This window comes from Rattus norvegicus, chromosome 4 (genome assembly GCF_036323735.1).
Source record: "Rattus norvegicus strain BN/NHsdMcwi chromosome 4, GRCr8, whole genome shotgun sequence".
Lineage (NCBI taxonomy): Eukaryota > Metazoa > Chordata > Mammalia > Rodentia > Muridae > Rattus > Rattus norvegicus.
Genome location: NC_086022.1, coordinates 93,720,396 through 93,747,405, shown reverse-complemented (window position 1 = coordinate 93,747,405; position 27,010 = coordinate 93,720,396). Strand labels below are relative to the sequence as shown.

Genomic DNA, 27,010 nt, shown 5'->3' with positions numbered 1-27,010 from the left:
CTGTACAATCACTTTTTAAGAATCTACACATAAACAAGTAAGTCCTGTCACTTTGAGAGACAACAGTTGGCAACATATGATAGTTTCTATTCTGAACCAAATGCCTAGAGTGCCCTGTAAAGTATTCCTCTCTTGTAAGGAATATCAAGATATATACATATATATGTGTTTGTCAACTATGCACTTATCATGGAGAGCACAGAATAAGCAATAAAATAAGTACTTATCTACAAGCTCCCCCGGGGGGAGTGGCAAACATAAGTGAGACACCCCCAGTCATCAAAGGTATAACGATCCCACCCCCGCAGTCCTGCTCTAGTCACAACTGAACATAAATTCATGCCATGTCTTTACGAAAAGCATGGTTCATTTCCAAACTCTTATCAGAGCGTTACCAAACCCCTCAACGAGACTGTAATTTCTCCCTGAAAAGTTCTAAACCTACAGGCACTGTAAGCCTCAGGCAAAACGGGATCCAGAAGGCCAGTTATCTAATGTTTCATTTTTTTAATGCACAAGGGCAAGGCTTTCTGAATTCTGACCTCATTACCCCGTGCACAGAGACATACAGTCCCATTGATATGAATGATAGAGAATGGAAGACATGTTTACAAAGATAGCCTATAATAACAAAAGAGGGAGCCCCCTGGAGCTGAGGATCTGTCCACCACAGGCACAAATACCAGACAGAAGCCCCTTGGCTTGGAAGAACTGCCACCTGCAGCTGGCTCACCTGTCAGGTGTGTGTGTGTGTGTGTGTGTGTGTGTGTGTGTGTGTGTGTTCGCGCTCGCGCGCGCGCGCTACGGTGGAAGGGCAAAGAAGCTGTGACCCATCATCTGTCGCCTGGATTTGTAGAACAGGAAACCGTTTGTACCGATAAAACTCCTGTACCCAAAAAGAAAAAAAAAATCCCCTAGAGGGGTCTCACTGCAGCCCAGCAAACGAACCTTGGTTGCCCAGGAGGCGATTTTCCGAAAAGGAAATCATCACATTAACGCAGAAAAAGGCTGCAAAAGCCAGTCTCCACTCAGCTCTCCGGGATTAGCAAGTGAGAAGAGTTGGAGCCCTCCGCTGTGGGCACCCTGCATGATAATGACTCGAGCTCTGCCTCTCCCGCCACGCTGCCCCGACGCTCTGCTCGCCAATAGGTGGGGCCAGGAACCTGGCGACCCGCGGGGCCTCGGAGAGCCCTGACGCTATGCTCGCCCAGGAGGAGCTCTAGATATGACTGTCAGGGGCTGCCTGGTCTAGCCCGGGCACTACAGCGGCCTGCGCCGGCATTGGCGTCTCCCACGCCCCGGGCCGGGAGCGTGTGCCCCGCCATCCGCTCCAGCCACCGTGTCGCGTGAACCGCAGCTTGGGCGTCTGCACCGCTCGCCGCAGCGGACTCGGCCGCTCACGCTGCAAAACCACCTGTTCGAGCCGCGGGGAGCGCCCCCGGCCCCAGCCCGCCTCTCTCCCCCACGGATGATACTACCGAGCCTTACCCACTATGATTTTTTTTTTAATGGCTCAAATGTACATCCGGGAAAAATCGAGAAGGTAGAGTCAATCAAACTTCCTTTTCCCCACACCCAGAGTCCCCACACTCCCCACACTCCTGCGCGGAGGCCAGCGTGAGCCTCTAGCGCCCGGCCCGCACTCCACACCTAGCCTCACTCTGCGCCGCGAGGCTCCGCTACAGCTTTGGGAAAGCTGAGCTTATGCGAGCGCGGGCACCGAGGGGCGCGAACCTAGGCCACTCAGGCAGCAGCTGGAGGTTCGAGGGGGTGGGGAAACAGAGATTACTGCCAAGGAAACGCCAGGGAAAGTCGCCACAAGCCACAGCAGCCCTGTCTTACCGATGTGGATGATGGAATCGGAGGTCGCCAGGTCCCAGGTTCGAGACCACCAGAAGGATAGAAAGAAGAGCAAGGGGAAAACTTCCATCCTCCGATGCCGATCCTCCTTGACCACGACTTTGCTTCCAATATGTAGATATTCTCTTAAGCGGTCCACAGAGTTTGAGGTCACAATAGAGTTGAGTGCAGCTTTCCCCCTAATTTCCAAATCCCTCTTGACAGAACACAACCTTTCCTGGTTGCCGAGGAGGCACAGGCGACCCGAGAGCTAGCACAGCCAGAGGCAGCCTCCTCCCAAGCCCTGTCACTCGGAGGGGAATTTTGGCATTGCCAGAGTTGTTTGCAGTTGGGCTTTTTAAAAAATGTATCCGGCAGCCTTGGCTGCTCTCGGACGGGGGGCGAGGCTGGCGCTCAGACGGTGGCCGTGGCCGCGCGGGGGCCGCGGTGGCGGGTCCCAGCTCCGCCGCAACTTGGGCACCCCCGCGCCGGATGTGCCTGCGCCCTCCCCCGCCGCCGAGCCCCTCCACCCCGGGCCGCGCGCGGTCGTGGCGCCTCGCGGCCAGCTCTCAGTGCCACCGGCGACGAGGAAGACGCGAGCGGAGTCGCCAGATTCCGGCGGGGAGGGGGAGGCCCGCTCCGGGAGGGGTGGCAAAAGTGAACTTGAAGGTAATGCAGCTAGTAATGCAGAGAAGACTCCCCTTCGGCGCGAGGCGGGCCCCGGAGCTGGCGCGGCGGGCGCGGTGGCGGGGGAGTCCAGCGGGAGCGAGCAGCGGGCCAGGCCGGCGCGCGGAGCCGCGGCTGCAGGATGCTTCCCGAGCCGCTCGCCTGGCGGGATGCGGGAAGCCAACAGCAGCCTGGCAAGCTCCGCTGCAGCCCCACGTTGCCTAGAAATGGATCACCTAAGAGAAGCGAGTCCGCAAGAGAGCGGTGCTGTCAGCCGGAGAGGGGAACCGAGAGAGGAAGAGCTTCTAATAACCACCTCCTCCCCCTATCTGCAATACAAGGGAGAAACAAAACCACCGCGCTCTCAATTCCCTGGGAATCTTCACCCGGACTGAGAAAGGCAGGACTCAAAGAGAAACCAATGAAGTCCCCCACCTGCCTTGACGTTTTGTTAGTTGTGTTTTTTTTTTCTCCCTAGGTTAAAAACAACCTAAAAAGCCACCCCATTTATTTAACCTTCCTATCCCCCAACAGGTACCGGACTTTTTTCTAGTCTTCGTCTGGAATTAGTCACATTGGCTAAGAACAAATTAGGGACACCTAGTCACTTAGGGAAAAGAAGACCTAGAAAGCTTTTAATGAGATTTCAATTATAAAGTTATAAAAAGCTGAGAATGTGCTGATTACCTTTAAACAGTTGTTTGCTTTTTTTCTTTTTTTTCCCCCTCCCTTTCTTTTTTCGGTCTCTGGTAGGTTTTAAGGCAATCGAAATACAGGAAGAAATTTGAAATACTGTTAGAAAAGGGACAGTCTTGAAATTTAGAAAAAAAAATCTAATAATATAAAAGTCAATAAAGCAAAACAAGCAAAAGAGCCTCAGTTGTCAAAATACTGCATTAAGTTAGTCGCCTGTGCAGCTAAGTAGCCACAGGGAAGCCCCTTGCTGTTCTTGGGAAGCCTGCAGATACACTGTAAGGCAAGGTCCCAGCCTTGAAAAAAGGGATTGTTGTGCAATCTTTATCCCTGCTCCTGGTGACTTCTGATGACTAGTTTATATCCTCCCCTCTTATTGCAGAGGGGGCTTCTGTTAACTCAACCAAGTGTGTTAGTGAGGTCAGGTATTAACAGCTCTGATACTGTTTCAATCACAAATGTAGTCGACTGGGAATCTTGTTACCTGGGTTGGGGGTTGGGGGGTGAATATCAGAACCGAAGTTCATTGTGAGACCGGCTAAGATCTTTTGTTCCTGATCCCTAACTGACCCACTTTTCTACTCTCCGGGTGATTTGACTTAGTCGCGTATTCTCCCCTCTGAAACGTCCTAACTTGCCTTCATTTTGTAAATTCCATACCTGGACATTTCAGAAAAACGTTTTGGTCTTTTGCTGCTCACATCAACAATTCCTCCTGGATTGCATAAATTTATTGTCCACTCAAGCCCCTCAGCACCTCAAAAGCAGGAACCTGTCATGAGACACTGCGCTGCCTTTGAATGTGAAGTAGTCCCAGCCATCTCTTAGGCTCTCACTACAGTCTTCTGCAGAATCAAAAAAAGCACTACTTTAAATGAGTTAGCCAATGTCTTCATTGATGATTGAGACTTATACACGTTTTTGATATAGCCTTTTGCACACAGCCCCAACTGTTGAATGTCAGATTCTTTTGAATCTGACAAACTTGTACTTCCAGGAAGCCATCACTGACTGTACTTCCCAGTCACTGTTCATCATCTGCTCATTTCCCCACCATGAATTCAATATGGATGGCATTCATGTTATTACCGATGCCATCTACTATTCAGAGCATTGGGATGCACGTCCATAAACGTTGATACAGATAATGAACTTTTTTGAAAATGGGTGTATGTCCACATAGCACTAAGGTTCATTTTAAAAGCTAGTGACTCACTGTGTATCCTATCAAGAGAAATTGTGAAATCATCATTTAAGATGGACACAATAATATCATATCTTAGAAGCAGAATGATAGTTGAAACTTTCAAACGATAATTGTGCCATCCCATCCTAACCTTATTTAGTGCTGTTCTTGGAGAAAACTAATAACTAAATATACTCATGTTCATGTAATCTATTAGAAACTTCTTTTAATGTACCATAAATAAAACATTGCGATTATTCCCAAATATTCCATTTAGGAGTTTCCTATCATAAACACACTGTAAAATAATCTGGTACCTTAATGCACCTTCTGTTTCTGTGACAAAACATTGACTAAGCCAGACCAACTTGTATGGGAAAAGACGGTTTATTTGGCTTATAACTCCATGTCATTTCACACTCTATCATTGAGGAAAGCCAGGACAGTAACTCAATCATCAACCTGGAGACAAGGGAATAGTGCTGCTTACTGGCTTGCTCCTCACAGCTTTCTGAGTCTGTTCTCTTAAACAACCCAGAGCCACATACCTGCCTAGGGTCCTAGGGTGCCAACCTCAGCAGAAGGTTGAGCCCTTCGATATCAGCCATCAAGAAATTAAGAAAATGCTTTACAGACATGCTCTATAGACCAATCTGCTAGAGGCATTTTCTCAGGTGACATTCTCTCTTCCCAGTCAACTCTACATTGTGTCGAGGTGACAACTAAACAGGAATCCCTGTGTTTCTTTACAAAGGGCTTGTGTAAGTATAGTTAAAAGAAAAGCTCTAAAGCTTGGAATGTAATCCATGACCTACCCATTTCTGTAAGGTGGTCATAGTTTAGAACGACTATTCTAATACTTGGGCATCTAAACATCCCACAACACACCAAGATGTAATGATCAACCCCTGCCAATTAAAAGAGGTTAAAGCTTTCCAAAGGTAAAGCAGGAAATTTAATATAAAATTGAAGTTATAGCATCAGTTTATGGATTTTCAATCAAGGAACAGCAGCCTCTTCTGAGTCCAAGAAATTCCTATGCCCAGTGAGGCCTAATTAACTGTCTTTGTATTAATATAAAATTATACACTTAAACAATGCATAACCATATTGTTTAGAAAGTTGGATAGATTATGATAGTTACCTAGGAACAAAGATTTACAATGTACACAATGAATGTGGAAGACCAAGTGCAAAAATAGCATAATTACTGACTATTAATTAATTATCAGTTATTGATCTACAGGGAACTAAACCTTGTATATATTAGACACATGTTAAGAAATATCTCTATAACATAGCTGTTTCTTTAGCTTCTTTTTCTTCGGTCCCAGCCACCTAAATGGCTAGGATTGCAGACCTATGCCAGCAAGCTAAACTTGGTTATGTTTTGTAAGGAGACTGTGTCCTCCCTGTTAGGAAGCTTCTTTGGGTCTGTGGATTGTAACATGGTTGTCCTGTATTTTATAACTAGTATCCCCTTATAAGTAAGTACATAGCACGTGTGTCTTAGACTTTACAAAGATGGTTTCTCTTTCCTAAATGCTGCTTCCTTTGAATCAGTCATCACATGTGGGAATGAAATATGCACTTTGGCTCCTGTCCTCTGCCTCAGTTCTTATGAAGACAGCCTTCATTCCCTAAAGTTTTATAACAGGCACTTAACTTTGGAGGAATACATAAAAGTGAATGATAATTAATAATTCATGTTTTTTTCCCAGCTGAGACTGTGTCTTCCTGGAAGAATCACTGTGAAATCAACATCAGTGACTTAGAGAAGTTGTAGGAAATGTGATCTAAAGTGTAATTAGTAATATTTTTTAAATGGAAAGCAGAACTTTACAGAAGTTTTCATTTGCGTTGTTGGGTTAGGGCAAATGCGGGCTTCTTCAAACACATGTTGTGTAGAAGGAAAGCAAGACTACGGGAATGTGTGTAGAAGGTCATGCTTTCATTTTCACTTGAAAAACATCTAAGAACCCCAGTGTCTACATTGGCAAAGTCAGCTTCTTTCTGTTATAAACAACACTGAATTCACTCATTTTCATTCAATTTTAAAAGCTTTGGTGATATACTAATATATGAAGGGTTTTTGTTTTAACATAAAAATAAACACATCCCTAACTGTTTATTTTAAACTTAAGGGAAGGTTACCTTTCCAAATAACACTTACCAAAATGTATTAGGATAATTACTGGTAGTTACATATAATGATATCATTAGCAATATAAATGTGGGTAAGTACCTAAAAGAGTCTAAATAAATTGCACACTTACTAGGTGTATATGAAGGAATAAAAGAGAACAATAGCCACACACTGAGTAGTAGTGAGAAAAGGAGTTAAGTTCTACATCAGTGTATAAGGGTGGAATGTAAATGCACAAACCTTCTTTGAGAGAGGAGCCCAAGGGAAATGATATTTTTTAACTTAACAGATCATGGAAATTCAGTGTTAATGGAATTTCAGAGCCTGATTTATTCAGTTTCTTGTTTTTCTTTCTAAATGAGGCTTAAAAAATTCAGCCCCAGAATTTTTAGTGATATTTGTAACAAATCTGTGAACTTAGAAAACACAGTTTGGCTTTTTTACATTCATTTATTGTGGTGTGTTTGAATGTTTTGCCTATGTATGTGCACTATGTGCATGGTAACTGAGAGATATGAAGGCATATCTCTCTAGAACTGACTTACAGTTGGTTCTGAACCTATGTGGATTCTGGAAACCAAGCCACCAAGTGTGTGCTGAACCACCTCTTTAACTTTGGAAGACATAGTTTCTGTTTTTTAATAAGTTCCAAAAATTCTTATGGAATACATTTGTGTTGGGCACAATATATTGTACTTGGTCATTTATTTCAAGTTCATTCATTTCTTGTTTGCAGATTATTTGTCAATATTTGTACACCATTTCAAAAGATATTGAATAATATTTATCTCTTTACTTATTTTCATTCTTCTTACCTTCTAATTTAAGTTCTCAAATGCTTTTTACCTTCCCAGAGCTTTCATAAATGTGAAAGACTTATCTACAAATATTTTAAACTAAATAAGATAATTAATTTCAAAAAATTCTGTAACCATGTTCACTGTTAAACACAAGTGTTTCTCAAAATTTGATTATAACCAAAGGTTACTCTAATGGACCCTTTGATCTCATATCTTTTTCACCCTCCAAGGAATCCATGATATTGAAGCTTTAGGCTTAGGGACTTATTTATATAAATGTATATCTTCATAGATGTATTCTAGTTACCCCATATTCAATGCCTGGTGTCTGTTCAGTTTTACAAGGAATATGGGTAAACATACGTTAACTTAAGGAAGTAAAATGATGACCTGTAACCTAACAGGGACACTTTTGAGATTGGCCCCTCATTACATTTTGTCCTGTCCCCACAAGATGGCAGCCACGCCTGATGCTGATATGATCAGCTTACATTTTAAATGTTGGAATATTAAGTTTACCAGAGTATTATTAACTTGTATAAACAAAATTATAATAAAATAACTTTGATAATTTAACTAATTTTGTTTCAGCTACATCATTTCCTCAGTGTTTTAATCTTTTTTTTTTTCATGGAATTGTTGATTATAGTAGGAGATTCATTTGCTTGTTTTATTTCCATCTTGTTTTATTTATCAATTAAGAATTAGATATCAAAAGGTCCCTTAGTAGCCATATACCACTCCTGTGCTAAAAGAGAATTAGAGCATGAGGACTTTTTAAATTAAGATATGAACTATAAATTCAAAAGCTTCAAAAACAAGGCTACTTGAATTATTTGATTTTTTTAGGAAGAAGATATGTTACATATCTTAAAGTAAGAAACTTCACTGTCATGGAAAGGAAAACATTTTTCTATTATATGACAGATTACTGTTGTGTAGTGTATTAGTTGTGTGCCAAAGCTGAAAAGTCAAAGTTAAAATGAACTCATAATGTCAATGATACTGTTAATTATCACTATAATTCATTCAGTGGAAGTCAAATGCCATTATCTTCCTATGATAGCTGTTTTAATTATTAAAAGAAAAATGTCTAGACCTATTAAATATGGACTTGAAGTTTGTTTGTGAACTATGCATCAGATATTAATTCTACATTTTAATTTAATATATACTGCATACTAAAACACAATATAATCAGGAAAACCTAGGTATATAAGTAAAATCTGTTCTTATGAAATAATAATCATTTATATATGACTTTAAAAACCAGCAAGTCATAAAAAGAGTACCACAAGAGTAAGTACTATATGTTTGATCAAAAGGTAAATCAAAGACTTTTTAAAGGTATCAATGAACAATGTCAATAGAAACAATCTCAGCAATATAAATCCATATGTGAGTTTCTGTCTATATTTAATTTGACCTATTTTCAGTTTGGTAAATATGACCAAGAGAATGCAGGGGAAACATTGACTTTTAAGATAGTTATTTTTTAATTAATTTAAAGTTTGAAAATCCTAAATAAGTCATAGAGTATAATTTTATTTTCTATTATTTCTAAAAATACTTCTGCTTTAGAATAATTTTTATTTCAGACAGAAAAATCTAAAGCAAATTAGATACAAATCAACATTTTGAGGATCGGGCATTATACACAAATTTTAAAAATTTAGTGCTCATAGAAAAAAAAACCTGAGTCAACATTTCTCACCGTAGACTTTGCTATGATTTAGAATATGGGTCCATTTCTTCCAAATACTGTGTGCTAAAAGATTGATCTTCTAGCCAGGCATGGTGAAGCACATCTAAAATCCAGCACTAGGGAGACAGATGTATAAGGGTCTCTGAGTTCTAGACCATCTGGTCTATAGTGTGACGTCCAGGACAGCCAGGGCTACACAGAGAAAACTTGCATCAAGAAACAAAAAGAAGCCAGACCCTGTGAGAGAGAGACCCAACCGCCTGGTCAGGTGGGCACTCCTGAGGTTGCAGAGCGGAAGAGACCACAAACACTGCCCACCCCTGCCCACATCCCTGGCCCAAGAGGAAACTGTATAAGGCCTCTGGGCTCCCGCAAGGGAGGGCCCAGGAGCTGCAGGACCCCTGCCTGAGACACCACAGGAACCTGAAGGAAACAGACCAGATAAACAGTTCTCTGCACCCAAATCCCGTGGGAGGGAGAGCTAAACCTTCAGAGAGGCAGACAAGCCTGGGAAACCAGAAGAGACTGCTCTCTGCACACACATCTCAGACGCCAGAGGAAAACAGCAAAGGCCATCTGGAACCCTGGTGCACTGAAGCTCCCGGAAGGGGCGGCGCATATCTTCCTGGTTGCTGCCGCTGCAGAGAGCTCATGCGCAGCACCCCACGAGCAAACTTGAGCCTCGGGACCACAGGTAAGAACAACTTTTCTGCTGCAAGAAAGCTGCCTGGTGAACTCAAGACACAGGCCCACAGGAACAGCTGAAGACCTGTAGAAAGGAAAAACTACACGCCCGAAAGCTGAACACTCTGTCCCCATAACTGACTGAAAGAGAGGAAAACAGGTCTACAGCACTCCTGACACACAGGCTTATAGGACAGTCTAGCCACTGTCAGAAATAGCAGAACAAAGTAACACTAGAGATAATCTGATGGCGAGAGGCAAGCGCAGGAACCCAAGCAACAGAAACCAAGACTACATGGCATCATTGGAGCCCAATTCTCCCACCAAAACAAACATGGAATATCCAAACACACTAGAAAAGCAAGATCTAGTTTCAAAATCATATTTGATCATGATGCTGGAGGACTTCAAGAAAGACGTGAAGAACTCCCTTAGGGAAACACAGGAAAACATTAATAAACAAGTAGAAGCCTACAGAGAGGAATCGCAAAAATCCCTGAAAGAATCGCAAAAATCCCTGAAAGAATTCCAGGAAAACACAATCAAACAGTTGAAGGAATTAAAAATGGAAATAGAAGCAATCAAGAAAGAAGACATGGAAACAACCCTGGATATAGAAAACCAAAAGAAGAGACAAGGAGCTGTAGATACAAACTTCACCAACAGAATACAAGAGATGGAAGAGAGAATCTCAGGAGCAGAAGATTCCATAGAAATCAGTGACTCAACTGTCAAAGATAATGTAAAGCAGAAAAAGCTACTGATCCAAAACATACAGGAAATCCAGGACTCAATGAAAAGATCAAACCTAAGGATAATAGGTATAGAAGAGAGTGAAGACTCCCAGCTCAAAGCACCAGTAATATCTTCAACAAAATCATAGAAGAAAACTTCCCTAACCTAAAAAAAGAGATACCCATAGACATACAAGAAGCCTACAGAACTCCAAATAGATTGGACCAGAAAAGAAACACCTCCCGTCACATAATTGTCAAAACACCAAACGCACAAAATAAAGAAAGAATATTAAAAGCAGTAAGGGAAAAAGGTCAAGTAACATATAAAGGCAGACCTATCAGAATCACACCAGACATCTCGCCAGAAACTATGAAGGCCAGAAGATCCTGGACTGATGTCATACAGACCCTAAGAGAACACAAATGCCAGCCCAGGTTACTGTATCCTGCAAAACTCTCAATTAACATAGATGGAGAAACCAAGATATTCCATGACAAAACCAAATTTACACAATATCTTTCTACAAATCCAGCACTACAAAGGATAATAAATGGTAAAGCCCAACATAAGGAGGCAAGCTATACCCTAGAAGAAGCAAGAAACTAATCATCTTGGCAACAAAACAAAGAGAGTGAAAGCACACAAACATAACCTCACATCCAAATATGAATATAATGGTAAGCAATAATTACTATTCCTTAATATCTCTCAACATCAATGGCCTCAACTCCCAAATAAAAAGAAATAGATTAACAAACTGGATACGCAACGAGGACCCTGCATTCTGCTGCCTACAGGAAACACACCTCAGAGACAAAGACAGACACTACCTCAGAGTGAAAGGCTGGAAAACAACTTTCCAAGCAAATGGTCAGAAGAAGCAAGCTGGAGTAGCCATTCTAATATCAAATAAAATCAATTTTCAACTAAAAGTCATCAAAAAAGACAAGGAAGGACACTTCATATTCATCAAAGGAAAAATCCACCAAGATGAACTCTCAATCCTAAATATCTATGACCCAAATACAAGGGCACCTACATACGTAAAAGAAACCTTACTAAAGCTCAAAACACACATTGCACCTCACACAATAATAGTGGGAGATTTCAACATTCCACTCTCATCAATGGACAGATCATAGAAACAGAAATTAAACAGTGATGTCGACAGACTAAGAGAAGTCATGATCCAAATGAACTTAACGGATATTTATAGAACATTCTATCCGAAAGCAAAAGCATATACCTTCTTCTCAGCTCCTCATGGTACTTTCTCCAAAATTGACCATATAATTGGTGAAAAAACAGGCCTCAACAGGTACAGAAAGATAGAAATAATCCCATGCGTGCTATCAGACCACCACGGCCTAAAACTGGTCTTCAATAACAATAAGGGAAGAATGCCCACATATACGTGGAAATTGAACAATGCTCTACTCAATGATAACCTGGTCAAGGAAGAAATAAAGAAAGAAATTAAAAACTTTTTAGAATTTAATGAAAATGAAGGTACAACATACCCAAACTTATGGGACACAATGAAATCTGTGCTAAGAGGAAAACTCATAGCGCTGAGTGCCTGCACAAAGAAACAGGAAAGAGCATATGTCAGCAGCTTGACAGCACACCTAAAAGCTCTAGAACAAAAAGAAGCAAATACACCCAGGAGGAGTAGAAGGAAGGAAATCATCAAACTCAGAGCTGAAATCAACCAAGTAGAAACAAAAAGGACCATAGAAAGAATCAACAGAACCAAAAGTTGGTTCTTTGAGAAAATCAACAAGATAGATAAACCCTTAGCCAGACTAACGAGAGGACACAGAGAGTGTATCCAAATTAAGAAAATCAGAAATGAAAAGGGAGACATAACTACAGATACAGAGGAAATTCAAAAAATCATCAGATCTTATTATAAAAGCCTATATTCAACAAAACTTGAAAATCTACAGGAAATGGACAATTTCCTAGACAGATACCAGGTATCAAAGTTAAATCAGGAACAGATAAACCAGTTAAACAACCCCATAACTCCTAAGGAAATAGAAGCAGTCATTAAAGGTCTCCCCAACAAAAAGAGCCCAGGTCCAGACGGGTTTAGTGCAGAATTCTATCAAACCTTCATAGAAGACCTCATACCAATATTATCCAAACTATTCCACAAAATTGAAACAGATGGATCACTACCGAATACCTTTTATGAAGCCACAATTACTCTTATACCTAAACCACACAAAGACACAACAAAGAAAGAGAACTTCAGACCAATTTCCCTTATGAATATCGACGCAAAAATACTCAACAAAATTCTGGCAAACCGAATTCAAGAGCACATTAAAACAATCATCCACCATGACCAAGTAGGCTTCATCCCAGGCATGCAGGGATGGTTTAATATACAGAAAACCATCAATGTGATCCATTATATAAACAAACTGAAAGAACAGAACCACATGATCATTTCATTAGATGCTGAGAAAGCATTTGACAAAATTCAACACCCCTTCATGATAAAAGTCCTGGAAAGAATAGGAATTCAAGGCCCATACCTAAACATAGTAAAAGCCATATACAGGAAACCAGTTGCTAACATTAAACTAAATGGAGAGAAACTTGAAGCAATCCCACTAAAATCAGGGACTAGACAAGGCTGCCCACTCTCTCCCTACTTATTCAATATAGTTGTTGAAGTTCTAGCCAGAGCAATCAGACAACAAAAGGAGATCAAGGGGATACAGATCGGAAAAGAAGAGGTCAAAATATCACTATTTGCAGAGGATATGAGAGTATATTTAAGTGATCCCAAAAGTTCCACCAGAGAACTACGAAAGCTGATAAACAACTTCAGCAAAGAGGCTGGGTATAAAATTAACTCAAATAAATCAGTTGCCTTCCTCTATACAAAAGAGAAACAAGCCGAGAAAGAAATTAGGGAAACGACACCCTTCATAATAGACCCAAATAATATAAAGTATCTTGGTGTGACTTTAACCAAGCAAGTAAAAGACCTGTACAATAAGAACTTCAAGACACTGAGGAAAGAAATTGAAGAAGACCTCAGAAGATGGAAAGATCTCCCATGCTCATGGATTGGCAGGATTAATATAGTAAAAATGGCCATTTTACCAAAAGCGATCTACAGATTCAATGCAATCCCCATCAAAATACCAATCCAATTCTTCAAAGAGTTAGACAGAACAATTTGCAAATTCATCTGGAATAACAAAAAACCCAGGATAACTAAAGCTATCCTCAACAATAAAAGGACTTCAGGGGGAATCACTATCCCTGAATTCAAGCAGTATTACAGAGTAATAGTGATAAAAACTGCATGGTATTGGTACAGAGACAGACAGATAGACCAATGTAATAGAATTGAAGACCCAGAAATGAACCCACACACCTATGGTCACTTGATTTTTGACAAAGGAGCCAAAACCATCCAATGGAAAAAAGATAGCATTTTCAGCAAATAGTGCTGGTTCAACTGGAGGGCAACATGTAGAAGAATGCAGATCGATCCATGCTTATCACCCTGTACAAAGCTTAAGTCCAAGTGGATCAAGGACCTCCACATCAAACCAGAAACACTCAAACTAATAGAAGAAAAACTAGGGAAGCATCTGGAACACATGGGCACTTGAAAAAATTTCCTGAACAAAACACCAATGGCTTATGCTCTAAAGTCAAGAATCGACAAATGGGATCTCATAAAACTGCAAAGCTTCTGTAAGGCAAAGGACACTGTGGTTAGGACAAAACGGCAACCAACAGATTGGGAAAAGACCTTTACCAATCTTACAACAGATAGAGGCCTTATATCCAAAATATACAAAGAACTCAAGAAGTTAGACCGCAGGGAAACAAATAACCCTATTAAAAAATGGGGTTCAGAGCTAAACAAAGAATTCACAGCTGAGGAATGCCAAATGGCTGAGAAACACCTAAAGAAATGTTCAACATCTTTAGTCATAAGGGAAATGCAAATCAAAACAACACTGAGATTTCACCTCACACCAGTGAGAATGGCTAAGATCAAAAACTCAGGTGACAGCAGATGCTGGCGAGGATGTGGAGAAAGAGGAACACTCCTCCATTGTTGGTGGGATTGCAGACTGGTAAAACCATTCTGGAAATCAGTCTGGAGGTTCCTCAGAAAATTGGACATTGAACTGCCTGAGGATCCAGCTATACCTTTCTTGGGCATATACCCAAAAGATGCCTCAACATATAAAAGAGACACGTGCTCCACTATGTTCATCGCAGCCTTATTTATAATAGCCAGAAACTGGAAAGAACCCAGATGCCCTTCAACAGAGGAATGGATACAGAAAATGTGGTACATCTACACAATGGATTATTACTCAGCTATCAAAAACAACGAGTTTATGAAATTCGTAGGCAAATGGTTGGAACTGGAAAATATCATCCTGAGTGAGCTAACCCAATCACAGAAAGACATACATGGTATGTACTCATTGATAAGTGGCTATTAGCCCAAATGCTTGAATTACCCTAGATCCCTAGAACAAACGAAACTCAAGACGGATGATCAAAATGTGAATGCTTCACTCCTTCTTTAAATGAGGAAAAAGAATACCCTTGGCAGGGAAGGGAGAGGCAAAGATTAAAACAGAGACTGAAGGAACACCCATTCAGAGCCTGCCCCACCTGAGGCCCATACATATACAGCCACACAATTAGACAAGATGGATGAAGCAAAGAAGTGCAGACCAACAGGAGCCAGATGTAGATCGCTCCTGAGAGACACAGCCAGAATACAGCAAATACAGAGGCGAAGGCCAGCAGCAAACCACTGAACTGAGAATAGGTCCCCCGTTGAAGGAATCAGAGAAAGAACTGGAAGAGATTGAAGGGGCTCGAGACCCCATATGTACAACAATGTCAGGTAACCAGAGCTTCCAGGGACTAAACCACTACCTAAAGACTATACATGGACTGACCCTGGACTCTGACCGCATAGGTAGCAATGAATATCCTAGTAAGAGCACCAGTGGAAGGGGAAGCCCTGGGTCCTGCTAAGACTGAACCCCCAGTGAACTAGACTATGGGGGGAGGGCGGCAATGGGGGGAGGGTTGGGAGGGGAACACCCATAAGGAAGTGGAGGGTAGAGGGGGATGTTTGCCCGGAAACCGGGAAAGGGAATAACACTCGAAATTTATATAAGAAATACTCAAGTTAATAATAATAAATAAAAAAAGAAACAAAAAGAAAATAAAAAATACCAGAAATATAGAATACAACAATGCTTAATCCCCAGTAAAGCACTGCTGAGAAATAAGAATTGAATGAGTGGAGCCAAGTGGGAAGCCCTCAAATGTTCATTTGGAACACAGCCCTTCCTCTTCCAACATTAACTTAGGAGGTCAGAGATACTCATGCCCTGCCAACAGAACCCCAGGATCAGAAGCTGATGCCAGCTTCCTTCTTAGAGTCATTGCTGCAGCTCTTAGAACACAGATACTAAATATGTCTGGTTCTGGCTTTGAGAAAAGCTATTTTATGGAAAAAATTCAAATATTTTGGCACCCACAAGAAGATTTTTTACATATATCATAAATGGATATTATGTAACATATTTTAATACGTTTAATGCATGCATATTTATATTTAACAAAATAGTTAATTTATATTTATAAAGCAAAAATATGTATTTTATCAATTTAGAATACTCCAAATTTACTTACCGGTCAATTTCCATTTTGATACTATAGTAAGTATACTTTGAAATTCCTGAAACAAATGTAGAACGATTTTATTTGGTTCTCATTTCTAAACATTCTTTTTTTTTTTTTTTTTTTTTTTTTGAGCTGAGCACCGAACCCAGGGCCTTGTGCTTGCTAGGCAAGCGCTTTACCACTGAGCTAAATCCCCAACCCCATTTCTAAACATTCTTAATCAGAATGGTGGTATTAGCCTAATTTCTAACCTATACACTGTGTGTGTGTGTGTGTGTGTCTGTGTGTGTGTGTGTGTGTCTGTGTCTGTGTTTCATGACAGAAGAAAATATCAGTTACAGATAAACTTGTTTTCTTTTATAATACTGTACAGATTTCTGCTGTTGCTTAAAGTGAAATAAAACCAAAAAGAACATCATTACAATTATAGTATTAATGATAAGAAAATGATAAGTTATCACATAAATAAATAAATGGATGGATGGATAGATAGATATAGATAGACAGACAGACAGACAGATGAGTAGATAGGGAGAGAAATATCTTTGAGCTCATCAGAAAGCTGAGTGGAGTGGTGAAATAAAAAAAAGAATTATAAGAATTACAAGAATTACATAGAATAGGAAGGGTGCTTAACATTAAGGAAGGCAAAACAATGTGTAGAGGGAGAGAAAGTTTCTATAGAAGCAGAAAAGAAAAAGTCAACCAAATTTTAATGAATTACTGAAGCTTGACTTTGGTAATAATTTTGTAATTCCTGAGGATCCACACAGTGATATTTACACTCAGTTACAGACTCCTTGGTGTGTTTCTGCTAGGTTGTCATAGGTAAAATGTGTGTGGCTAACATTTCACTGCTGAAAGCATTTTCAGACTGGAATAGGTTAAAAAATAGTAGGTTATTTTCTCTTTATTATATCATTCTTTGTAACTAAAAGGAAGTTATAGTCTTCAAGAGAGAAAGCAAAATATCTTCAGATCACAATAAAACGCAAATGGCTTACGTATAAGCAAGTCCTATCAGTGTTTAATGGAAGGTTAATAAGCCTACTCTTGATTAATACCAAAAAATTATTACTGTTTGAGGGGAAAGTGAATGAATCACATTCATGTGCCAATAGAAAACAAGAATAAAAGGTATGATATTGCCAATGGTTGATAGAGAAATAAAGGTACTATTTCCTATTAAATGTAATTTGAAGGAGCAAGTGTGAACATGGCTATAATCAGTTGGAGAGAGGTCACAGTGATAATTTAATCTCATCACAGAGGGAAATCCATGGCTCTTGCCAAAGATTGAACCTGTACCCTCCAAACCCTACCAACCCCTTGCCCTTATTAAGAGTATTGCCAAGAATAAGAAGCCACAGCTGTTGAACATTTTGAAGAGGAAAAAGTGAGATCCTTGATTGGGCACAGTGTTGCACAATTGCTGAAAGTTGTGTATGGAGCAGAAAATCTGAAAAATCTTCTACCATCACAGAGTTCAGTGATGCCTGGACTGAAGAATAAATACCAATAGATAAATCAAATATACAATCTACTCCCTGTGTGGGATTGGGCCCATCTGTAGTTTTAGTAGCCAAAGACATCCCATATCACCTCATGACAACCTGCCTCAAAAATGTCTGTCATCTATCTATCTATCTATCTATCTATCTATCTATCTATCTATCTATCTATCTATCTATCTATTATCTATCATCTATCTATCTATGTCTCTATTTCTATTTCTGCTTTCTTAAATGAAGATTGCCTTCTGTGATTATTGCCCATGTGTTTTATTTTGTAGTGATAAGACTGTTCTGAGGTTATCCTCCCACCTTTCACATTATACTTACCTAAGATCCATAAACCCAATAAGCACACTGGCTCAAAAAGATAGGATTTGATATACAATTATTGCCTTGCCATGTCAATAATGTCCTCATTGGAATAAACACACACACACACACACACACACACACACAATTTTTAAAAGAAACAAGAGAAAAGTAAAACAAATTAACAACATACATATATATATATATATATATAATTAAAGCATTATAACACTTAAAATAACTATGAAGGGCATCACTTAGAGGCAGTATTACTGTAAGTAATATGATGAGAAATAGAGTGGAAGGGAGAGAATATACATAAACATAAAAATGAGGTCTGTGGGAAAGAATCAAAAATCTTTAATGAACTCATTTTTCTTCCAGAAAATTAAAAAATCAGACAAGCAAGCAATAATGAAAAAAAGTGAAAAATGCTATAGTGAGCATTCACTATGTAAGCAAGCCAATATCAGTGCAACCCATTGCAACCCAATGCACTGATTAAAAATTATTCAACATGACAAATAGTTTAAAATACAGTTCAGGGCCTGCGAACTCTCTCAATGCACTCCCAGCTGCCCTGAGCTACCTGAATGTGATTCGAAAACTCCATCGTTCAGCCTCAGCACCACAGATATCCACCAGGCCCATTGCACAAGGAACATTCAAGGCTTCTACACCAAGAACATCTAGTCTAAGGCTGCCTGGCTGAGGCTTACAGCACTGAGAACATTCATAATTGGCTCACTTTCCCAATGCCTGCTACTCCAGGAACATCCAGGGACAATCAGTTCCATTTTAAGAGTGAAAACAACAAAAACCAGGGCAAAGCTGAACCACTGCTGCAAGCTATGGATATTCTAACACAGCCAAAGCACAAGAAAATGACTGTAAATCCAATCTTATACATACAATAGATACCTTTAAAGAGGAAATGAAGAGATACAGGAAAACACAAGGGAACAGGTGAAGGAAATGAATGAAATTATAAAAATAAAAATTATAAAATGAATAAAATTATTTAAAATGTAAAGGTAGAAATATAAGCAATAAGGAAAAGAGAAACAGAAAAAATCCTTTAGATAAAAATCCTAGAAAAGAGGACAGGAACAGTAGTTACAAGTGTCACCAAAAGAATATAGGGAGATGGAAGAAAGAATTTCCTGATTAGAGGATACAAGAGAAGACATTAATACATCAGTTGGGGAAAATGTTAAGTCTAAAGAATTCCTGACATTAAACAATCATAAAATCTGGGATTCTGAACCTAAAACTAATAGGAATAGAAGAAGGCGAAGAGTCCAAGTTCCAGGAACCAGAAAATATTTTCAACAAAATCAGAAGGAATATTCCCCAGTGTATAGAAAGAGATTTCTATAAAAAATATAAAAAATGCACCTAAAATTTACAACATCTTTAATCATCAAGAAAATGCAAATCAAAACAGCTCTGAGATTCCACCTGATACAAGTCAGAATGGCTAAATTCAAAAACTCAGGGGACAACAGATGCTGGCAAGGATGTGGAGGAAAAAGAACACTCTTCCATTGTTGGTGGGACTGCAAGCTGGTACCACAACTCTAAAAATCAATCTGAAGGTTCCTCAGAAAATTGTACACAGTACTACCTGAGGACATAGCAATACCACTCCTGGGCATATATGCAAAAGATACTCCAGCATATAACAAGGACACATGCTCCACTATGTTCATAGCAGCCTTATTTATAATAGTAAATGGATAGAACTAGAAAATATCATCCTAAGTGAGGTAACCCAATCACAAAAAAGAAAAAAATCCCACACATGATATGCACTCACTGATAAGTGATTATTAGCCCAAGATACAATCCACAGACCACATGAAGCTCAAGTAAAAGGTCAACCAAAGTATAGATACTTTAGTCCTTCTTAAAAGTGGGAACAAATATTCATAGGGGGAGATATAGATACAATGGTTGGAGCAGAGACTAAAGGAATGGCCATTCAGAGCCTGTCTCACCTAGGGGATCCGGCCCATATGCATACAACAACCAAACCCAGACAACATTGCTGATGCCAAGAAGTGCATGCTGACAGAAGCCTCATATTGCTGTCTCCTGAAAGGCTCAGCCAGAGTATGACAAATACAGAGGCAAATGTTAGCAGCAAACTATTGATCTGAGAATACGGTCCCCATTGGAGGACTTAGAGAAAGAATTGAAGGAGCTGAAAGGGCTTGCAATCCCCTAAGAAAAACAATACTAATTAACCAGTGCTCCCAGGGACTAAACCACTACCCAAAGGGTACACATGGACAGACCCTTGGCTCCATCTGCATATATAGCAGAAGATGGCCTTGTTGGGCACAAATGCGAGGGGAAGCCCTTGGGTCTGCAATACCAAATTCCTTCTATGAAGCCAAAATTATTCTTAAACCAAAACCGCACAAAGAACCAACAAAGAAAGAGAACTTCAGACCAATTTCCCTTATGAATATTGATGCAAAAATACTTAGTACAATTCTTGCAAACCAAATCCAAGGACACATCAAAATAATCATCCATCATTATCAAGAAGGCTTCATTCCAGGGATGCAGGAATGGTATAATATATGGAAATCCATCAATGTAATACACTATAAAAACAAACTCAAAGATAAGAACCACATGATAATTTCATTAGATGCTGGGAAAACATTTGACAAAATTCAACACCCCTCCATGATAAAAGTCCTGAAAGATCAGGAATTCAATGCCCATATCTAAACACAGTAAAAGCAATATACAGCAAAACAGCAGCTAACATCAAACTAAATGGAGAGAAACTTGAAACAATCCCAGTAAAATCAGGGACTAGACAAGGCTTTCCACTCTCTCCCTACTTATTCAATAAAGTTCTCGAAGTCCTAGCCAGAGCAATCAGACAGCAAAAGGAGGTCAAAGGGATACAAACTGGAAGGGAGGAAATCAAAATATTACTACTTGCAGATGATATGATAGTATATTTAAGTGACCCCAAAAGTTCCACCAGAGAACTACTTAACCTGATAAACAAATTCAGCAAAGTGTTGTGGTATAAAATTAACTCAAACAAATAAGTAGCCTTCCTCTACTCAAAGTAAAAACAGGCTGAGAAAGAAATTAGGTTAATGTCACCCTTCACAATAGTCCCAAATAATATAAAATATCTTGGTGTGACTTTAACCAAGCAAGTGAAAGATCTGTATGACGAGAACTTCAAGTCTCTGAAGAAAGAAATTGAGAAAGATCTCAGAAGATGAAAAGATATCCCATACTTACAGATTGGCAGGATTAATATGATAAAGATGGCCATTTTGCCAAAAGCAATCTACAGATTAAATGCAATCCCCATCAAAATTCCTACTCAATTCTTTGTAGAGATAGAAAGAGCAATTTGAAAATTCAAATGAAAAAACAAAAAAATAAGGATAGCGAAAACTATACTCAACAATAAAAACTTTTGGGGAATAACCATCCCTGACTTCAAGCAGTATTACAGAACAATAGTCAAAAAAACTGCATGGTATTGGTACAGAGACAGGTAGATAGACCAGTGGAACAGAATTGAAGACCCAGAAATGAAGCCACACACTTCATCTTTAACGAAGGAATTAAAACCATCCAATGGGAGAAAGATAGCATTTTCAAAAATGGTGCTGATTCAACTCAAGGTCAGCATGTAAAGAATGCAAATTAACCTATTCTTATCACCCTGTACAAAGCTTAAGTCCAAGTGAATCAAGGACCTCCACATCAAACCAGATACACTCAAACTAATAGAAGAAAAAGCAGGGAAGAGTTTCAAACACATGGGCCCTGGGAAAATTTTCCTAAACAAAACACCAATGGCTTATGCTCTAAGATCAAGAATAGACAAATGGGACCTCATAAAACTGCAAAGCTTCTGTAAGACAAAAGACACTGTCATTAGGAAAAAAAGGCAACCAACCAATTGGGAAAAGATCTTTACCATTCCTACATCTGATAGACGGCTAGTATCCAAAATATATAAAGAACTCAAGATGTTACATTCGAGGGAGCCAAATAACCCTATTAAGAATGGGTACAGAGTTAAACAAAACATTCTCAGCTGAGGAATTTTGAATGCCCAAAAAGCACATAAAGAAATGTTCAACATCCTTAGTCATTAGGGAAATGCAAATCAAAACAAACCTGAGATTCCACCTTATGCCTGTCAGAATGGCTAAGATAAATAACTCAGATGACAGCAGATGCTAGCAAGGATGTGGAGAAAGAGGAACAGTCCTCCATTGTTGGTGGGATTGCAAACTGTCACAACTGCTCTGGAAACTAGTCTGGAAGTTCCTCAGAAAAGTGGGCATTCCACTACCTGAGGACCCAGCTATACATCTCCTGGACATATACCCAAAAGATGCTCCAAGATACAATAAAGACACATGTTCCCCTATATTCATAGCAGCCTTATTTATAATAGCCAAAAGCTTGAAAGGACCCAGATGTTCTTCAACAGAGGAATGGATTAAAAAAATGTGGTACATCCACACAATGGAGTACTACTCAGCTATCAAAAACAATGACTTCATGAAAAGCATAGACAAATGGAATGAACTAGAAAATATCATCCTAAGTGAGGTAACCCAATCACAGAAAAACACACTTGGTATGTACTCACTGATATGTGGATATTAACCCAAACACTCAAACAACCCAAGATGCAATCCACAGACCACAGGAAGGTCAAGAAGAAAGATGACCAAAATGTGGATACTCCCATTCCTTCTTAAAAGGGGGATAAATATCCATAGCAGGGGATATGAAAGCAAAATTTAGAGCAGCAACTGAAGAAATGGCAATTCAGAGCTTGTCCCACATGTGGCATATATATATATATGTATATATATATATATGTATATATATGCATATACATACAGCCACCAAAAATAGATAAGATTGATAAAGCTAATAAATGCATGTGGAAAGGGACAGGATGTAGATGTCTCCTGAGAGACACAGCCAGAGCATGTCCAATACAGAGGTCAATGCTAACAGCAAACCACTGAACTGAGAACATCGACCCCTTGGGGGGAATTAGAGGAAGGATTGAAAGAGTTGAAGGAGCTTGAGAACTCAAAAGAACAATGCCAACTGACCAGAGTTCCAGGGGCTAAACCACTACCGAAAGACTATACATGGACTGACCCAGGGCTCCAACTGCATAGGTAGCAGAGAATAGTCTTGTTGGGACACCAGGGGAAGGGGAAGCCCTTGGTCCTGCCAAGGTTGGACCCCCAGTGCAGTGGAATGTGGGGGACAGTAAGGAGAATGAAAGGGTGGAACACTTGTATGGGGTAGGTGGATGGGATGAGGGCTTATGTACAGGAAACCTGGCAAAGCAATAACTTTGGAAATGTAAGTAAAGAAATATATCTAATAAAAAAGGAAAGAAAACAACAAAGCAAAACAAAACGAAACAAAAACCATAGGTTCTAGGAAATAAAGTTCTTCTTCAAAGCAAAAAAAAAAAAAAGAAAGAAAGAAAAGAAGAAAAAGAAAATTCACTTGCCACATATTATCACAATACTAAATCAATAGAACAAAGAAAGAATCTTATAGTCTGCAACAGTAAAAGACTAAGTAACATACAAAGACAGACATGTCAAAATTACTTCTCAACAGAGACTCTAAAAGCTAGAAGAGATAGACAGATGTATTGCAGCCAATACAAAACCACAGGTGTGAATGTAGACTAATATACTCAGCAAAATTCCCAATTTCAATAGATGGAGAAATAAAGTTATTCCAAGATAAAAGAAATTTAAATTATATCTATTCCAAAATTCAACCCTCAAGAAAATACTTGAAGGAACACTTTAACCCAAGGGGGTTAACCCAAGGGGGTTAACTTCGTGCGCGCGCGCGCGCGCACACACACACACACACACACACACACACACACACACACACACACACAAATACCACCAATATTAAAAAAACAAGAATTAACAATCACTGGACATTAATATCTCACAAAATCAGTGGTCTCAATTCACCAATAAGAAGGCATGGACTAGAATAAATGCAAAATCAGGATCCATCATTCTGTGGCATACAACTTGTAGGCAGGAAAATATACTGCAGAATCAAAGATAGACATTATTTTAGAGTAACAGGCTGGAAAAAATGACTTCCAAGCAAAGGAACCCACCAAATGTAATCAAAAGTCATGGGCAAGGGTAATTCATATTCATATAAGGAAAAATCCACCAAGATGACATCTCAATTCTGAACATCTATGCTACAAAGGCAATGGTACTCACATTTTTAAAATAAACATTACTAAAGCTTAAACCACATATCAAAACTCACACATTAATAATGGGCGACTTTAACACTCCCCTTTTACCAATAGACAGGTCATTGAAATAGAAACTAAACAGAAAAATAATCAAACTCACTGGGGTTATAAATCAAAGGTCTTTAACACATAGCTACAGAACATTTTAAGAAAAAAAAATTCAACTTTTTCTCAGATCTCCTGGAACCTTCTCCAAAATTGACATATAGTTGATCACAAAACAACCCTGACTAGATACAAGAAAATTGAAATAAGTTCTTGTATCTTCTCAGGCCTCCATGGATTGAAGCTGGACTTCAAAAACAGCAAAAATAGCAGAAAGCCAGTAAACTCATGTAAATTGAACAACTCTCTACACAGTGATCACTGGGTCACAAAAGAAATAAAGAAATAAATAAAACACTTCTAGAATTCAATGTAAAGGAAGGCACAACATCCTCAACTTTATGGGACACAATGGAAACACTGCTAAGAGAAAAGCTCATAGTACTAAATACCTTCATAAGGAAATTAGATAATTGCCATACTAACAATTCAAATATACAACAAAAAGCTTTTTAAAAGAGGAAGCAATCACACTTATGAGGAGTAGACAACAGGGAATAATCAAATTCATAGCTGAAATCAATAAATTAGAAACAAGATAACAATACAAAGAAGTAATGAAACCAAGAGTTTTTTTTTTTGAGAAAATTAACAAGATAGACAAATGCTTAACCAAATTAAAGAAAAGTCATAGAAACATTAACAAAAAGGGAGTCATAACAACAGACACTGAAGAACTTCAGGAAATTATTAGGTCTTATTTCAAAAGCCTTTACAACAGAAAATTAGATATAAATGAAATGGATGATTTTCTAGATAGCTACAACTTACCAAAGTTAAATCATGAACAGTTAAACTATTTAAATTGTCCTGTAACCTAAAGGAAAAAGAAGTAGTCATTAAAAATCTCCCAACCAAAAAAGTCCAGGACCAGATATTTTTTAGCATAAAATTGTAGTAGACTTTAGAAGATGTAATGCCAACACTCATCAAACTATTCCACAAAATAGAAAGAGAAGGAACATTGCCTAACACATCCTATGAAGAATGAGTCACCTTGATACCTAAACTACACAAAGACTCAACAAAGAAAGAGAACTTCAAACCAATTTTCCTTATAAACATTGATGATAATATAATACCACCCATAGGAAGAACAATAATATCAACCAATAAGACTCAACCCCTCAGAGCTCCCAGGGACTAATCCACCAACCAAAGAATATACATGAAGGGAACCATGGCTCCAGCTACATATGAAGCAGAGAATGGTCTTGGGAGTGGAAGCCCTGGGTCCTGTGAAGGCTTGATGTCTCAGTATAGATGAATAAAAGGATTGTGGGGAGGAGAGGAGTGGGATAGCACCCTTGTGGAAGCAAGGGGAGGGGGTAGAATGGGAGGTTTTCTGAGGGGAAACAGGAAAGGGAAATAACATTTGAAATGTAAATGAAATACCCTAAAATATCCTCACCAACTGAAGGCAAGAACACATCAAAAACTCCCTAAAACAATATCAAGTAGTCTTCATCCATGAATGGAGGGATGGTTCAATATATGAAAATCCATCATCATAATTTACCATACAAACAAACTGAAAAAAAAACCACATGGCCATCTCATTAGATGCTGAAAAAGCCTTCAACAAAATCCAAAACCTCTTAATGTTAAATATGTTGAAGAGATCAGGGATAAAAGGTACATAACAAAGCATAATAAAAGCAATATAGAGAAAACCATTAGTATAATTAAATGGAGAGAAACGTAAAAGAATGTCAGTAAAATCAGGAACAAGACAAGACTGCCCACTCTTTCTATATTTAACATTGTATTTGAAGTTCTAGCTAAGGAAAGAAGAAGGCTAAGGTATCTCAAGGGGAAAGGAAGAAAAAACATATTGCTCTTGCAGATGATAAGATATAATAAGTGACCCAAAAAATTCTACCAGAGAACTCCTGTATGTGATAAGCACCTTCAGCAAAATGGTTGGATACAAAGTCAACTAAAAAAAATCACTAGCCCTCATTTATACAAATGATAAATGTGTTAAGAAAGAAATTAAGGAAACAACAATCATTACAATGGCCAAAAATTGCCAAGCAAGCATAAAACCTATATGACAGGAACTTCAAGTCTCTGGAGAAAGAAAATGTGGAAGATACAGAAAGAAAGATCTCTTGTGCTCAGGGGTCTGTAGGACTAACCTAGTAAAGATACCCACCACATCAAAGGATCTGTCTCCACACTAAATGCAACTCTTACCAATTACCACACAATTTTTTCCTGAACTTGAAAGAGCAATACTTAAATTCCTGTGGAGAAAGAAAAAACTCAGGATAGCCAAAACAATGCTGAACAATAAAAGAATTCTGGACTTACCATCATTCCTGATTTCAAATTATACTACAGAACAAAAATAAAAAAAATAAAAAAAAAACAGAGGGAGACAGCTAGTCTCTCAGGAGTGCTGACACACCTGTTAGCACAGCTAAGACCATCACTTCTGCTCTGAGGGTTCCCAGTGGGGCTCTCAGGACACAGGAACCACGAAGCAGTTTGGGACAGGATCCTTCCTATTTCCCTCTGATCCTGGAGCTGACCCTGTGCCACAGCTCTCTGTACCCAAATCTCACCAGGAGAGAGCTGGTCTCAGA

The 27,010-nt window shown here is 39.2% G+C and overlaps 1 protein-coding gene across 3 annotated transcripts in view; it reads right to left on the bottom strand.

Annotated features, from left to right (window-relative positions):
- Nucleotides 1-2,241, bottom strand: part of Grid2 (glutamate ionotropic receptor delta type subunit 2) — a 1,477,190-nt gene extending 1,474,949 nt beyond the window's left edge. For 2 of the 3 annotated variants that reach the window (XM_017592903.3, XM_039108399.2), the window contains exon 1: nt 1,843-1,975. In XM_017592903.3, the coding sequence (XP_017448392.1) occupies nt 1,843-1,930 (88 nt within the window). In that variant the 5' untranslated portion in view covers nt 1,931-1,975. Of the gene's footprint in view, nt 1-1,842 lie in introns of all 3 variants that reach the window. The other variant, NM_024379.2, reaches the window with a different exon arrangement.
- Nucleotides 2,242-27,010: the final 24,769 nt, after the last annotated feature.